Source organism: Mizuhopecten yessoensis, unplaced genomic scaffold (assembly GCF_002113885.1).
Source record: "Mizuhopecten yessoensis strain PY_sf001 unplaced genomic scaffold, ASM211388v2 scaffold10225, whole genome shotgun sequence".
NCBI classification, from domain to species: Eukaryota; Metazoa; Mollusca; class Bivalvia; order Pectinida; family Pectinidae; genus Mizuhopecten; species Mizuhopecten yessoensis.
Window position 1 is genome coordinate 516,289 of NW_018408440.1, and position 18,052 is coordinate 534,340.

Below are 18,052 nucleotides of genomic sequence, written 5' to 3' on the forward strand. Positions count from 1 at the left end.
TTTCAAAGAACCATGTAGTGAGCAAATAAATATTTTTTTTAAGCAAGTTGGCCGATATCTCAGAGGCATAACTAAAGATTTATATTCGTCAACTAAATCAATTTCTTTTGTAAATCTTATCGATTGATAAGTTATGTAAATAGTTTACTTTCAAGGTAAGTTATTATGGAAATAAATAATTTCACCTGTAACAATATAGGTAATTATATGTACCTGTGTTACCTGACCAGGTAGGCGGTGAATGGCTGCCTATATCTAACTTATCAATAGCCTGTCCGCGACGAGAGGCAGTTCCCCCAGACATTCCTCAGGCATGTGTATTGTCTGAGTGACAGCCAGCCCCTACGCGAGGTGATGGCAAGCGAAAAAATCAATCTACGCTATTGGTATCATACGTTCTCCGTTGTTTGACGCGAGCGGACTAAGGTGACTGGGGTAGCTCGCAGCCTCGCAAAACTATGGATAAAATGTGTATTTTAGATTGATTGACAGTTCCGTTATACGTCGAGCTTTTATTAATCATCACCGATTTGGATTATATATACGAATTTTAAAGCGAAAAGTTTATTTTTGATTCCAGTTGGAGTGTGAAGTAAACTGCATACCTGTGAATGAATTGGAACAGGGGAGAAAACTCCGGGTTTACTATCGTCGAAGAAAACTATCGTCTCTCTGAACGGTGACGTGATTGTATCTTTGTGGATTTATTAATATACATGTGTGCTCATATTGAACCAGTGGTTTAATTCCAATATTGAAACGATAGTTATCCACCGTGAAAATACAGTAGCCTGGTTATAATCAACTGCAGCACACTTCAAAGTGGAAATTCTGTTTAATTATTCACCACTGCTACCACGCATGCGCACGGAGTTATTGTAACAGAAAGTGAAAAACATGGCGAAAGGCTGGTGGAGTGGAATATGGGCTCCGATTTTACTGTTTTCTAGCTCGTTTACAAGTGTTGTAATATGTGCGAGAGAAGGTAAGAACTTTTGTTTACATGCTGTTCAACTACAGTTTTCACTTCAATAGAAATGTCTTGCTGTCTGAGAGTTTTCAGAAGTTATTTGCTAGTGTTGATATTTGAGCGCACCTGCTGTCCTGCTATCGGAGCAAGCTAACTCGGCCAGTTACTGTCAACTCGAGGGACGATTTAAGTTCACGCGAATAGCTTTGGGGCACCTAAATTGTACATATAAGTCGAATTAGTTAATTCGACTGTCAGTTCTCCTATTGTCATCCCATTTAATCAGTTTCATTTGGCTGTATATATATGTTACCGACGATACATTTACCTCGTGTAAAAGAATGTCCACAAATCAATCGTTTCAGTAGAGAGACAAAAATAACATTTTCGGTGTTTATGTCACCGTCGTGTTTGTTAAAAACTAATTTATTTAAAAATAAAAATTTAAAAACTTTTAATTAATTACATAATATGAAAGTTTGAATGTTGTTGAAGTGGAATCGTTACGAAGATTTGTATAAATGTCGCGTAACTTTGCTAAATGAATAACCGGCCGTCCCAAGTTGAGATTTCCCCCTCTTCGGCTCAGGCGTTAATCCCTGTTTTGGGATTTAACTGAGTGAGGTGGTCCCTGAAATGTTTTGACAATGTCTGTCACGTTTTGCTAGTATTTGTTGATGGGATTTCCACAGATTGGATAGCCTGTTTAGAAGTCTGCTGTGCAGTTCTATTCACTGGATTTTATAATCTCACCTAAAGTTGTCACTTTGCAAATTGTTTGGGTTTTATAGCTGCCTAAATAGGTAACGCTATGAGAAAAAAATTATTGTATCACCCAATTACATTTATATTTGGTAAAGAACCATAAGATACATATATTATATCAGTATTAAAGTCATATTGGTTGAGCTGTATTTTATTGGTATAATTTAACAGATTGAAAAAAAATTGACATTACTGACTAAACACATTTTTACTATGATATCCCCGATATAAGTGTTGTAAACCACACAAAGTAACCTTCTAAAATGTTAGGCCAGGTAGAAAATAAATATTTGACCGGTAGGTCTGGTGATCCTGTCTATTTTTATACTTCAAAAATTGTTTTCACTGTAAAATTTGAATGTTTAAAATCTGTTGAAAAATATTCTCTAAAAGAAAGCTTGAAAAGTAATCATTTTCTTCGCACAAATCATGCAGGAAACACAAAATATTTGAATATATATACAATTATTTATTATAAAAGCAGAAAAATGATCCTTACGGACAAAGAAATAATATAAAAAGAAAAATTCCCAACAATGAGTCTTTAGTACTTTCATCTCTTCTTAGGGAGATTCTTCAGATTATATATATATATTGCAATGACAAATAATCCAATGATAACATTTAATATCTTTTAGACAAAGTTAGTCGATGAAACACCAGACAAATTATTTCATAAATGTATTATTGACAGCTTCTTCATTTTGAAGTCTAAATTAGTAGAAATGCTTATTATCAGAGTATGATAAATTAAAAGAATAATTAACAGGTAGTTTTGTATTACTTATTTTACTAGTATATGTCAGGTAAAATAACACATTTATCTGTATACAGGTGAGTCCACTTTCATCTTTGATGGAAAAGATATGTAACATATCTCTTGATATTAGTTTCCCTGGATGCAATTCATCATTTAAGTTTATGAGTTCTTTCCTGTTCAACTTCAGTTTTCTTTGTAAATTTGATATACTATGTTTTATAAAACAATATATACCACCAGTTAATACCATTATGAAGTTATTTAAGGGCTTGTTTTAAATAATCTCTTTTCTCAATGTTTCTAATAACCGGTTATTTAAGAATGACTTTTCTTTGTTTCAAATGTGAGTTTTGAAGCTAACAAAACCAAACAAGTGTTTAAGTTCTCTGGGAGGGAAATGGTTAAGTTTCTCATTGGAGCGTGGGTTCTCCGAATCAAACATGATAAATCATCTGTCGCCCTCATCCAAGGAAAGAACACAAAATTAATGATGCAGAGCAGTGTTCTTAAAAATCCATTAAATACCTTTACATAATGACTATCAAAACCACTTAATCTAAGATTTGTAATAAAAGTCGGAACACACCAGACTTCAAAAAAAACTGTGTAACTCGAAAAAATTCCTGCACTGTCACTCATTAAATCAAGCCAAGCTTAATTTAGTGACACATTTTGTGTTATAAAAATTGTATAATGTAATTTTAATAACTGAAGAAATGAAATACTGCAGAACATATATATATATACAACAGTTAAGAAAAAAGGTTATGATGTATTGATGTTGTAAACAATTAACACATAAAATGTAAAGAAATGCACTGAAGAATTCACAATTTATAAGAAATCTTTTTCCGAAGTGTAAAACATGGAAGTAGTGAAACAGGCAGTTAGAAGGAAAATGTTAACATACACTTTTACATTGGGAATAGGTTTAGATAGCTATCTAGATCCGAACATGTATAAATTTCAAAATTGGTTAGATTTTGTAAATAATATTTTCAGTTGATAAGGGAAATGTTTATATGTTTGAGATAGGTTATGATTAGCTTCGGAAGCTGTAAATACCCCAAGTGCTGCGATATTGGATTGAAGTGCATAGCCAGCTGTATATAAACATTGGCTAGCAGAGGATACAGTTTCTCACCCCCAACACAAATTAACACTCGGCTGAAATATATTTGGTGTTTGAACTGTCAAGCATTTGTGATGTATATCCGTATACTGGACCAGTGGAAGATATCACGGTAAATTTTGAAAAAAACCACTCCGGAATATTTGTTGGAGTTACCATGTATATGAAAAATTCTCGAAGGATTTCGGAAACAAAATGTGTCTTCGAACTAAACAAGCGTTGGACTGTGTTAAGTAATACCACGGATAAACAACCATTCAGACATGATTTGCTGAACTCGGATGTGGGCAGGACGATATGTACTTTGTCCTTCTCTCTCTTTATCCTTACAAAAACACCTCAACACTTCAGGACACAGGAACCTATTTGCAGTGGAGTGCCAAAAGGGTGTGCAACACCCAAAATGTGGATAATTGTTATGACCATTGAAAATCAGGAAGTGGCCTCCAGCCCTTTGTCACTCTGGACATGGTGCATTTAGTGAGAATCGCCTGGAGATTTGTGTATGTGTTGGATTGTTATCATAGACCACACAAAACAGGTCGGCCTGGGGACTCCACTCCACGGACATGGAGGGTGACCTAAGTTAATATCCCTCCGTGTAATTACTAAATGGAACATTCCTATAAGCCATTAGTCTTCGATTTGGCTGGATATGTAGCCACGGATAACATCTCTCGTGAGAATATTTTGGAAAGTAAATACAGTATAACTGAATTTTGAACTGTATTGTATGTATATGACAGACAATATCCGTAATGTATTACCGTTGGGAAATTTCTATGGACAGGATTTAGATAATGACAACATGATTCAATTTATTTTTCATGGTAAAAGAAATTAAAAAACCCATTAAAACAAATATCCTTTCCAGCATTTTTAAACGTATTCATGTGAAAATATATATTTTTTCAGATTAAATTAAGGAAAAAAAGGTCTTGACAGTTTTCCTATCATACGGAATTATACCAACACCTTTCCGGCGTAATCCTGAAATGTTAATCCCGTGATGAATTCCATGTCCAAGGGAATATGTGTATCATCAGTGCCTAACATTTGTAGACATATCATATCCCTATGTAAATTGATTGCTACGCTGGATAAGTGATTAGCATGCTTTATAATTTGCCATTAGATTGTACAGACAAAAGTGTGGCCTAATTATGTAAATCGGGACGCGAATGTAACAGTACGATGATGGGAGCTTCGATTTAATACAATTTTGTGTTATATTTAATGGGCAAAATTTTGTGTTGCACTGGTAGTGTTTAGGTCTGCTAACTAGATATTTACTGATCCACATACATACAGTTACTAGTAGGTCCACTGATGTACCAATGTATGGGGGGTCTGATGCTTTACGCACAGGGAACCGCTCTCACAATAATGGTCGGCTCCGATATTATGAGTAACATAACTGGGGATGGGAAATACAGGATTCCAATGTTTACCGACAGATACACATCACATTGCAGGGGGATTGGATTAGTGTTTTCACAATAAACACTTATGAGGAGGTAGATTGTTCTGATTGAGAGAGTAAGGCTAGCCTTGAGACCAACATTTTACTACCCGTCTATCTAAAGTATATTTTCATAACTTACAAATTATTTCTTTATGTTACATGTATCTTATATAACGAATACCATTTCTGTGTGTGATGTCCCCAGTTTTATAACCAGCCTCACGGCCCTATCTCCCTGGGTATCTAAATGCTATTGAGGGTTGTTTCTGTGGTCCATTTCTTAGCTATGATCAATATTGGTTATTTACAGATTATTATTTTATGTTACTTGAGTATATATAGAACCAGTAATTGATGTGATAGGAATCAAGCCGGTACTGAACAGACTGAGTGAAATAATATGGGGACTTCAAAAATGTACAACTTACTACATAATTGGTTGATTATTTTATTCTTTGTTATTTATTATATATGCCCACTCTTCTATGAAAACTATTTTACCAGTATCTAAACCTCGATCTATTCACCAATTTCTAATCTAATTAATTTTCTTCTCTCAAAAAGTTGTATTGTTGATCTTTTTCATTTCGTAATAATTTTTAAAAGTATCGGGTAAATTAACTACTGTTTAATACATATATATAAATATATAAGAATCTATTATTATTATTTTGAAAAGTTAGAAATTATTTGAAATAATTATAGCATTAATAAGAATTTGAAAGACTCATAATTGATCGTCTATGTTAGTTTCCTGATAGTCTGCCAGCTGATACCTTAAAATTTTCAGTAATTACGCTACATATGTAAAATGTACATATAAATTGAGATGATTCGAAACAACATCATAGTTTCCACTATGGTTGTCATTCACTTGGGTCTATATTTACATCACCTGTATTATAGCCAGACGTTCAGTAGTAAATATATTGGGTATTAGGGACTGATTACAGTGGGAGGTAGTCCTAACGGTGTTGTTACCACTCCGATACCCACACTACGACTGGGCTGATGGCGTAATGTAGGACATGTTTGATGGCCCTCATATAGTGACACATTACTTGGCGTGATAGAACATCTGGAGCTATGCAAGGATTCAATGATATTCCTCCCCTACTCCAATAGTGTGCCGCTATGTAACTTGCGTTTTGCACGTGCATGAACCACTAGAGAGTTCAGTCTTGTCTTACATAAGCAATTTCGCTACATTCCCTAGACCGTGAAAAAATCCCTCTGAAGTTTGTTTTTCCGATGCGGTTATTATATACCACTTTTACCAGATGTAATATTACTGGTGTATAAGTCAAGTGTGTTTTGTAATAGACTGTTCATATGCATTCTGTTTCTAACGTAATTTCTCAGAACGGAATTTTTGCTAGATGTGTTCTTTTTTAAAACGTTCATGTATGAATATCAAATCTGTTTCTGGAATTGAATTACTTGTAGGCCTAGGAAATAGATTTCTACTTGGACAAGCTATGTTGATGGTGTCTGAAGGGGCCGAGTTAGAATGGTTTATGGATTGAAACATATTTAGACTTTGGGTGATGGATGAAGGAATGCAAAATTAATATATTTCGTAGATATACTGGCATGTATATTTATTCTGTACACAGTGGGAGAAAGAGATTCAGCGACCAAACCATTATATTTTATTGTGCAACTATATTGGTAGGTTTTGGAAAGGGCTAGTATGTATATTACATTATATATACTCGTTGAATAATTATGTATATAAATAAAGGAGCGCCGATTTCTCCCGGTTTAATTATAGCCCTCTACATTGCTGTTGGCTGCAGTCTGTACACACGTATAGGTCTGCATGCTGATGTAATTGAAACAAATCAAAATAGAAATTAGATCATTATTCATTAGGCAAGATAGATATGAGGAATGGATGTTTCAATGTATTATTTAACACTGAAGTATAATGTTATCCATGATTGTGAGTCATACACTGTAGGCCATCTTTGTTTCTTTCTGACCGCTGCAAAAACAAAGTGAAAAATATAATAGGTATAAATGTGCCAAAAAGAAATCATACCAAGGTGAGGTCTGTTTTCAAAGTCTTTAGCCAACTATTTTTCAATTGTGGTACATGTACATATACCCTTTAACCCTAAGAGTTGACCTTTTCTATTAGACATGTGACGTCTAAATGTGGTTGTGTACTTTATGGTTTTGGGTTACATCAGCCTAGGAGTTATTTTGTTCCTTTCTAATGTAGAGTCCTGATAATTTATTTTTCACAATAGTACGAGTTTGAAAGTCACTTGGGTCTGTCCCATGTATAATTCTTAACGGATCAATACTAACTTTTATGTGCCGTTTAAAATAAAAAATGAAGAGTAGAAAAGGTTTTGTCATTAAAAGTATTGTGTACTACAGGAATTCTTTTCTGTTTTTCCCCCTAAAATGAAAAGTACTAGTGATGTAGACTGTAATGACAGTGATTACATTCTCTGATAGACCGGACAATTTGTGGCTATCATACTTTTGTGGGTGCAGAATTGGCCAACCGATACAAATCAACACGCACAAGGGGCGTATTGTACCCGGTGCTGCCCCCTACCAGTGATCACTCACACCAAGGCTAAATCCCCAGTATCATTGTAGACCTACGAAAACAGCCATTATCCTTGTTAGGAGGGTAACAACAAAAAATAGATTTCTTCAGGTGAACTGAAACGGATTTCTAAAGAGCAGAAATACAAGTCTATAGAATTTCTTCAATGTAAAATAGTCTTGAGCAATTTCACAGGAAATTTAAGCTGGAGGATGTTAATTGAATTACTTTGGGCACTTAAACTCGTATGAAATTACAATCCAGGTTTGAGACTTAATGTGTGCACTGTTAGCTAGGGAGTACTACTAGCAAATTTATTTCTTAAAACATACAGACTTTGGGTGATATTGGATATTTCTGGTTGCCTATTTGATTGACTTTGTTGGTTGGACGACATAGTTTAAGTTTCAGATAAATTCAAATAATCATATAGTTGTGTATTTGATCTACTTTTTCATGCCTTGGCCAAAAACTTGAAATTAAAAAACACAGAATAAGTATATATCAAATAAATATTTTAGAAAAAAATACTTGTAAGTATTCAGAAATATTTTCACTGTAAACTTATTTTACTTTCAATAAAAGCGATGTCTGGCTTTCCATGGTATCCGTGTCAAATGTATTTGATTTCACTTTGACAAGTTCATCTTATAGAATTCTGAACAAGCAATACTTTCAAACAAAGGTAGTAGCATTCTCGTGAATCAAATGATATAAAAAACTTTTTTTTTATAAACAATTTATTATTTAAATAGTTTCCCTATTTGATGTGACACCAGGAGAGAGTGAAATACACCCTGCAGGTATACTGGTTAGATTTCAATAAATTGAACATTGAGGAAAATGCCCGATCTTTTAATTCACCAAATAAATTCATCATTGTTAAAATGGGAGCTACCATCAGACAGAAACCATCTCCCTGTATTTAAAATTTCATCGGCTTGTTGTAAATTTTGTTTCTAAGTGGACAGATGTGTCTTTGTCCTCACCAGACAACAACAGCATCAAGTGGTCAAGGAATTCTAAAGAAAATGCTCTACCTAACCTCTTCACATTGTCATGGTCAAAACTACCAGGCATTCCTTTGGTCAGAGTAATTGGGATATCTTTGTGGTCAGTCATTGGAGCCATTGTAATGGTCACTCAATTCACTGACCGTTGTAGTGCAGGGGTAGCTAATTTCTCAACAAGGGACTGGTCGTTGGAGGAAACAGAATTTAGGGTGATGATAGCAAGGCTATTGTGGCCATACTGGTCAACTTGGACCACTCATTGTCCAGTCAGGCGAACCCTATTATCAAGGGAACCTTCTGTGGAGAAAATTACCCATTAAATTGAGATGTTGTGGGTTATTGGAGTAAACTGTTAGATTGGTCACTAGTACTGATAAACTGGTCAAGATTTGATTGGTCAGTATGTCCCCTGCTTAAGTGCTTTATTAATGGCTCATCCTAAAATATGAGTATACAATTATCATCCTAAATTGTGACTGAGTGAAAAAACCTTTCTCTACAATGTAACTTAGTCAAAAACTCTTCTCTACAATGTAACTTAGTCAAAATACAATGTAACTTAGTCAAAAACTCTTCTCTACAATGTAACTTAGTCAAAAACTCTTCTCTACAAAGTAACTTAGTCAAAAACTATCTCTACAATGAAACTTAGTCAAAAACTCTCTCTACAATGTAACTAAGTCAAAAACTCTCTCTACAATGTAACTTAGTCAAAAACTCTCTCTACAATGTAACTCCAGATCAACCACAACACACCTTCTAAAACATGACGCTAAAATAGAATACTCATCCTAAAATGTAACTCTGAGTCAAACACTCGTCCTACAATGTGACTCTGAGTCAAACACTCATCCTACAATGTGACCCCGAGTCAAACCCTCATCCTACAATGTGACTCTGAGTCAAACCCTCATCCTACAATGTGACCACGAGTCAAACACTCATCCTCCAATGCGACTCCGAGTCAAACACTCGTCCTACAATGTGACCCCGAGTCACACACTCATCCTACAATGTGACCACGAGTCAAACACTCATCCTCCAATGCGACTCCGAGTCAAACACTCATCCTACAACGTGACTCCGAGTCAAACACGCATCCTACAATGTGACTCCGAGTCAAACACTCATCCTACAATGTGACTGAGTCAAACACTCATCCTACAATGTGATTCTGAGTCAAACACTCATCCTACAATGTGACTCCGAGTCAAACACTCATCCTACAATGTGACTCCGAGTCAAACACTCGTCCTACAATGTGACTGAGTCAAACACTCATCCTACAATGTGACTCCGAGTCAAACACTCGTCCTACAATGTGACCCCGAGTCAAACCCTCATCCTACAATGTGACCCCGAGTCAAACACTCATCCTACAATGCGATTCTGAGTCAAACACTCATCCTACAATGTGACTGCGTCAAACACTCATCCTACAATGTGACTCTGAGTCAAACACACATCCTACAATGTGACTTCGAGACAAACACACATCCTACAATTTGACTCTGAGTCAAACTCTCATCCTACAATTTGACTCTGAGTCAAACACTCATCCTACAATGTGACTGCGTCAAACACTCATCCTACAATGTGACTCTGAGTCAAACACACATCCTACAATGTGACTTCGAGACAAACACACATCCTACAATTTGACTCTGAGTCAAACACTCATCCTACAATGTGACTTGAGACATATCCTACAATTACATAGGAGGAGTATTGTGACTCTGAATTATTTTATAAATAGAGTAGCATTTTGACGTTTCGTTAGAATTGACTACAGGTTCACTGTATATGTCGAAGGGAATGATGTGTGTAAAAATTCCAATCATATGCATAAAATATTTAGATCCCTGTAAGATATGATCATCACAATGCCGTAGTTGACAGTGAGTGATCAATAGATAAAGACTAGTGCCCGGAAACTGACCTACCGTGTTGAATAATTGTGTCCAGTGTATTATTTACCTGGGGTTAAACTGACCGATGATGTTAGATAATTGACATGAGTGTATAATTTACCTGGGGTTAAAGGCGACCCTTATTGACACAATTAAAAGAAAGTGGTGTTATTATGTTTCAAATGTTATCCCTAGCACTTACTATCTTCAATGGTCAATGTTAAGGTCAACCTGACTGATGAGATGCTCTACAGGTCCATTGTACAGTATTTACTTCTGTAAGGTAGGAAAATAGAATCTGTTTGAATAGACTACAGTACTTGTGATAACGTGGCTAATCAATGGGATCAATAGTGGTCAGTCCAGCTGTAGTAGGCAGTATATATATATAGAGTTCTGACCACCTGACCATCGCTAGGTGACCAGAACATACAGGTGTATGGAATTCTGGACGTTTGCTACCAGGTAGTTTTGGTATTCAAGGAAAAAGATGTTTAAGTACTTTGTTGTAAGAACAGAAAATGCTGAACAATGTTGAAATAGAAATTCTGCTATATAATAGGACACAGAAAGCAATCAAAGTACAATGTTAATATAAATGTTGAAACGGCTTTTGGCAAGTGTACTGAAACATCTTGTACAGGTACTGAAACATCTTGTACAGGTACTGAAACATCTTGTACAAGTACTGAAACATCTTGTACAAGCACTGAAACATCTTGTACAGGTACTGAAACATCTTGCACAGGTACTGAAACATCTTGTACAAGTACTGAAACATCTTGTACAGGTACTGAAACATCTTGTACAAGTACTGAAACATCTTGTACAAGTACTGAAACATCTTGTACAGGTACTGAAACATCTTGTACAAGTACTGAAACATCTTGTACAAGTACTGAAACATCTTGTACAGGTACTGAAACATCTTGTACAAGTACTGAAACATCTTGTACAGGTACTGAAACATCTTGTACAAGTACTGAAACATCTTGTACAAGTACTGAAACATCTTGTACAGGTACTGAAACATCTTGTACAAGTACTGAAACATCTTGTACAGGTACTGAAACATCTTGTACAAGTACTGAAACATCTTGTACAGGTACTGAAACATCTTGTACAAGTACTGAAACATCTTGTACAAGTACTGAAACATCTTGTACAGGTACTGAAACATCTTGTACAAGTACTGAAACATCTTGTACAGGTACTGAAACATCTTGTACAAGTACTGAAACATCTTGTACAGGTACTGAAACATCTTGTACAAGTACTGAAACATCTTGTACAAGTACTGAAACATCTTGTACAGGTACTGAAACATCTTGTACAAGTACTGAAACATCTTGTACAAGTACTGAAACATCTTGTACAGGTACTGAAACATCTTGTACAAGTACTGAAACATCTTGTACAAGTACTGAAACATCTTGTACAGGTACTGAAACATCTTGTACAAGTACTGAAACATCTTGTACAAGTACTGAAACATCTTGTACAGGTACTGAAACATCTTGTACAAGTACTGAAACATCTTGTACAGGTACTGAAACATCTTGTACAAGTACTGAAACATCTTGTACAGGTACTGAAACATCTTGTACAAGTACTGAAACATCTTGTACAGGTACTGAAACATCTTGTACAAGTACTGAAACATCTTGTACAGGTACTGAAACATCTTGTACAAGTACTGAAACATCTTGTACAGGTACTGAAACATCTTGTACAAGTACTGAAACATCTTGTACAGGTACTGAAACATCTTGTACAAGTACTGAAACATCTTGTACAGGTACTGAAACATCTTGTACAAGTACTGAAACATCTTGTACAGGTACTGAAACATCTTGTACAAGTACTGAAACATCTTGTACAGGTACTGAAACATCTTGTACAAGTACTGAAACATCTTGTACAGGTACTGAAACATCTTGTACAAGTACTGAAACATCTTGTACAAGTACTGAAACATCTTGTACAGGTACTGAAACATCTTGTACAAGTACTGAAACATCTTGTACAAGTACTGAAACATCTTGTACAGGTACTGAAACATCTTGTACAAGTACTGAAACATCTTGTACAAGCACTGAAACATCTTGTACAGGTACTGAAACATCTTGCACAGGTACTGAAACATCTTGTACAAGTACTGAAACATCTTGTACAGGTACTGAAACATCTTGTACAAGTACTGAAACATCTTGTACAAGTACTGAAACATCTTGTACAGGTACTGAAACATCTTGTACAAGTACTGAAACATCTTGTACAAGTACTGAAACATCTTGTACAGGTACTGAAACATCTTGTACAAGTACTGAAACATCTTGTACAAGTACTGAAACATCTTGTACAGGTACTGAAACATCTTGTACAAGTACTGAAACATCTTGTACAGGTACTGAAACATCTTGTACAAGTACTGAAACATCTTGTACAAGTACTGAAACATCTTGTACAGGTACTGAAACATCTTGTACAAGTACTGAAACATCTTGTACAGGTACTGAAACATCTTGTACAAGTACTGAAACATCTTGTACAAGTACTGAAACATCTTGTACAGGTACTGAAACATCTTGTACAAGTACTGAAACATCTTGTACAGGTACTGAAACATCTTGTACAAGTACTGAAACATCTTGTACAGGTACTGAAACATCTTGTACAAGTACTGAAACATCTTGTACAAGTACTGAAACATCTTGTACAGGTACTGAAACATCTTGTACAAGTACTGAAACATCTTGTACAAGTACTGAAACATCTTGTACAGGTACTGAAACATCTTGTACAAGTACTGAAACATCTTGTACAAGTACTGAAACATCTTGTACAGGTACTGAAACATCTTGTACAAGTACTGAAACATCTTGTACAAGTACTGAAACATCTTGTACAGGTACTGAAACATCTTGTACAAGTACTGAAACATCTTGTACAAGTACTGAAACATCTTGTACAGGTACTGAAACATCTTGTACAAGTACTGAAACATCTTGTACAAGTACTGAAACATCTTGTACAAGTACTGAAACATCTTGGTACTGAAACATCTTGTACAGGTACTGGAACATCTTGTATAGGTACTGAAACATCTTGTACAGGTACTGAAAGATCTTGTACAAGTACTGAAACATCTTGGTACTGAAACATCTTGTACAGGTACTGAAACATCTTGTACAGGTACTGAAACATGTTGGTACTGACAGACCAAGGACTAACATGTCTGTACCTCTGCTTATGAACTATGTAGTTGTTCAGCAAGGCGTTATTATAAATTAAATATGTTCAAAAATATCCATACTGATGTCAAAGTCTCCGGCTTTAAGCAAAATATTTAAATTAAAAACAATTCTGAAAGAAGTTATTTCAAATTATGTTAACAACTCTTGTTAGCACTGATGGAAGCATACAGGGGCTCTTCATGTGAGAGGAAACCAGAGCACCTGAAACCCCCCCACATTTTCCCCGTTTAATTATTTCCTCTCTCACCAAAAAAGAGAGAAAAATCATCAATCTTTGAGCACAAATATCATAAAATATTTCCTCTAATGTGCAAATAACTCATTCACCCCTGAAGGCACATTTGAACTCTTCCAATTCAAAAGTTGGAATAGTTCCTTATGAAATTTCAGGGGTGAATGAGTGAGGTAACTGGTTATTGAGTCACAGATACAGAAATGAGGAACACAAGTGTAAGAAATATAAATTGGTACATAAAAGAAAAAGGTCAGAAAGAAGAAAGGACAAAAAGAAAAGTGTTGTCGGAAGTTGCCAGCTGAAAATACCTCCCAGCGCGAAGTCTTCAGTGCTTGATTGGTACTAGGGTTTGTCTGTTATCTTATACAGAAAGTTGTGTTCATGTTAGAGATTAATAAAATATGTTCCAGAGTTTTTATTATCAGAGGCTAGCTATCGTTGAGTAATAAAAGCAGAATTTCATGAAAAGGAAAAATCATCATCACATTTTGACTGATTAAAGCTATCACCGTTTTATTATAACTAATAATTATGTAGGGCACAGTTCATTATCTCGTTAAGATTTCCTGGAGACCATTAACAGGGTGACTTTAGCTGGCGACCAGACAGATTTTGTATAAGGTATATATTTAGGTCCAGGACAAGCGTACCTGTTATCTTAAGTTGTGATTATTTCATTAAGATTAGTTTGTATAAATGGGGTGGGACTAATAGTATTAACATTCTGACTCCAGCAGATCTATACAGCTTTATGTATTATACATAGGAACAGCACATTCCTGTATACAGTGTTAGTATAACATACTAGCTTTAGGATTTAAGAATCAGGTGTTGGTACAAATATAGTACATATGTAGATATTTCATAAATTATGTATGGATAAGAGGAATACTATCAGCATCACTGGGTATATAATATGGTGTTTCCAATATCACTGGGTAAGATCTGGCCTGCCAGACATCATTGGGTATAGAGATTGATGAGTTATAATAAAGTTTATATTATTATATGTATATTTTGAAAGTAGCTATATTATTATATGTATATTTTGAAAGTAGCCAATCAGCCTCCTGGTTTGGAAGTAGGTGTCCAGTCATGATCCTGATCAGGTGGACGTCCTGCAGTATGTATGTGTGTACATGCTATCTTAAATTGTCCCCTGTGTAAACAATCTCAATAGCAAGCCTTTAATGGGATAAAGGGGGATTGGGACACGGACTGAGGAGAACTTGCCACATATACTAGCTATCGTCGACATGTTATGAGTATAACTCAATTCCCATCAGGTTTTGAGTATAAAATACACATATTGTCCATCTTTGTCGTGGTCCAAGTAGAGCTCAAATCTCCCGCAATCCAGAGAAGACAATGTTTGCTGTAGCCCCCTCCAACCCACCCTCAAGTATCAAAGCACTAGCTATAAGAAGCCTTTATCTTATGACATTATGTAATTCTGGGAAAATAAAATAAAAATAACACTTAAGGAGGAGGGAGGGTTTGTTGTTTCCTGTTTGGACTACTTGGTGACAAAATGGTTCACAATGGCAAGGTTAGGGAGGGGTGGATTATTTTATTGTACTTGAATGTAAAATCTTGAAGAATTAGTTTAATAGGTTTTAGGTCTGCCTCAGTAAGGAGTACAGTTAACCAGCAGAAAACATATTTTGGAAGGAAGCTTGTGGCTTTGTAGGGGGTGGGGCGGGGGCTGAATTGAAGCAGGGGTGAAGGGATAATTCGATGTGAAGGGGGTATTATTTGTAGCTAGATAGGTTACGTGGGATATTGGCAGGAATTCAAGCCTTGTTGTGTGGGTGTTTCACAGAAATCTTTAATGTAAACATCCTTTAGTTTACTGTTCTCTAGGAGCTGATAACAGTGTCTTAAAACAAGGGACTGTATACATAGATTACCTACATTTTGTTGGGTGTGATATTTGGAACTTTACACTCATAGAAATATCAAGTATAATTTTTCTATAAATTGTGTGTGTACTAGAGGACTAGGTTCTACCTTTGAGACAGATCTGCAGCTGTATTTATTCTGTAGTTACAAGTACCTTGTCCACTCCTTGACCCTTGTTGCTATCACATGTATTTGTGAGAATAGGTTTATACAACAGGTGCTACCAGACAGCTGTCTGTTTAGTAAGTATAACAAATCTTATTGTCTGATTGAATAAAAACTGTTCCTTCAAATGAATGTGTTCAACTGTCAAATCACAAGATGCATTACCATGTGGGCAACTAAGATCCTCCTGAACATATATTTAAATAATACAGCATCTGTTTTAATAAATCATGAATGAATAGATAATATTTCATAACATTAAACAAGCAAGGCATAATGGTGTGTAAAAGTCTAGGCCTGAGAAATGTTCCTGAGCTCCGAGGATTTCAGAGTTCTGGCAGGACGCGGTCTGGAACCTGTTTTATCACAAAACTGGGCATTATATCTGAGCCCCTGATAGGGGTCACCTCGACTGGAAACCTATCCCTGATAATTAACTCTCTTACGTAGCACAAATGGTATCTCCATGTTTCTTCCCAAAGATAATAACAAACATTAGTTGGTATTGTGACCGAAGCCACATGGCTTTCTACAAAAAACAAGGAAGTGGGCTTAGATAGCTATTACCTGTTGAAAGTAGTTCAAAAATTCAATCCACTGTGTTCAAAACAGCTGACTTGTTAAACTAGCTGAACTTTGTATTTAAAAAAGTTTTGAAACAAGGAAAACACTGATGATGTATTAATTATGAAGAAAAACATCAATTTCTATTTGGATCTTACAGATTTATGAGAGAAAAAAATAACAATTATTTCAAAGTGCAGGTTGCTCATTGTAAAGTAGTTGATTTTGTTTTTCATCAAAAGTAACAATTATTTCCAAACATATTCTCCCTTTTATTTCCGTTTTTTTTAGTTGATGTTTTGCTTTCTGTACAGCTGGAGCCTTAATTAAAGATAATTCAGCAGGGTCATCTTTTTGCCAAAAGAAAAACACTTCAGTTTCAGTATCCCTATCTGACGATTCTATCTATAGGTTTCAGTATCCCTATCTGATGATTCTATCTAGGTTTCAGTATCCCTATCTGACGATTCTATCTAGGTTTCAGTATCCCTATCTGATGATTCTATCTAGGTTTCAGTATCCCTATCTGACGATTCTATCTAGGTTTCAGTATCCCTATCTGACGATTCTATCTAGGTTTCAGTATCCCTATCTGACGATTCTATCTAGGTTTCAGTATCCCTATCTGACGATTCTATCTAGGTTTCAGTATCCCTATCTGACGATTCTATCTAGGTTTCAGTATCCCTATCTGACGATTCTATCTAGGTTTCAGTATCCCTATCTGACGATTCTATCTAGGTTTCAGTATCCCTATCTGACGATTCTATCTAGGTTTCAGTATCCCTATCTGACGATTCTATCTAGGTTTCAGTATCCCTATCTGACGATTCTATCTAGGTTTCAGTATCCCTATCTGACGATTCTATCTAGGTTTCAGTATCCCTATCTGACGATTCTATCTAGGTTTCAGTATCCCTATCTGACGATTCTATCTAGGTTTCAGTATCCCTATCTGACGATTCTATCTAGGTTTCAGTATCCCTATCTGACGATTCTATCTAGGTTTCAGTATCCCTATCTGACGATTCTATCTAGGTTTCAGTATCCCTATCTGACGATTCTATCTAGGTTTCAGTATCCCTATCTGACGATTCTATCTAGGTTTCAGTATCCCTATCTGACGATTCTATCTAGGTTTCAGTATCCCTATCTGACGATTCTATCTATAGGTTTCAGTATCCCTATCTGACAATTCTATCTATAGGTTTCAGTATCCCTATCTGATGATTCTATCTATAGGTTTCAGTATCCCTATCTGACGATTCTATCTAGGTTTCAGTATCCCTATCTGACAATTCTATCTATGACTGCAAATAAGCCTAGGATTAAGATTTCCTATAATGAT

At 35.6% G+C, this 18,052-nt stretch overlaps 1 protein-coding gene across 8 annotated transcripts in view; it reads left to right on the plus strand.

Annotated features, from left to right (window-relative positions):
- Window positions 1-381: 381 nt before the first annotated feature.
- LOC110459792 (ephrin type-B receptor 1-B-like) overlaps window positions 382-18,052 on the plus strand; it is a 143,725-nt gene continuing 126,054 nt past the window's right edge. For all 8 annotated transcript variants that reach the window (XR_002463932.1, XM_021512235.1, XM_021512239.1 and 5 more), the window contains exon 1: window positions 382-985. Coding sequence is in view for 7 of the 8 variants with exons in the window: in XM_021512235.1 (XP_021367910.1) it covers window positions 898-985 (88 nt within the window). In the remaining variant the exon portion in view is untranslated. The remainder of the gene's footprint in view (window positions 986-18,052) is intronic.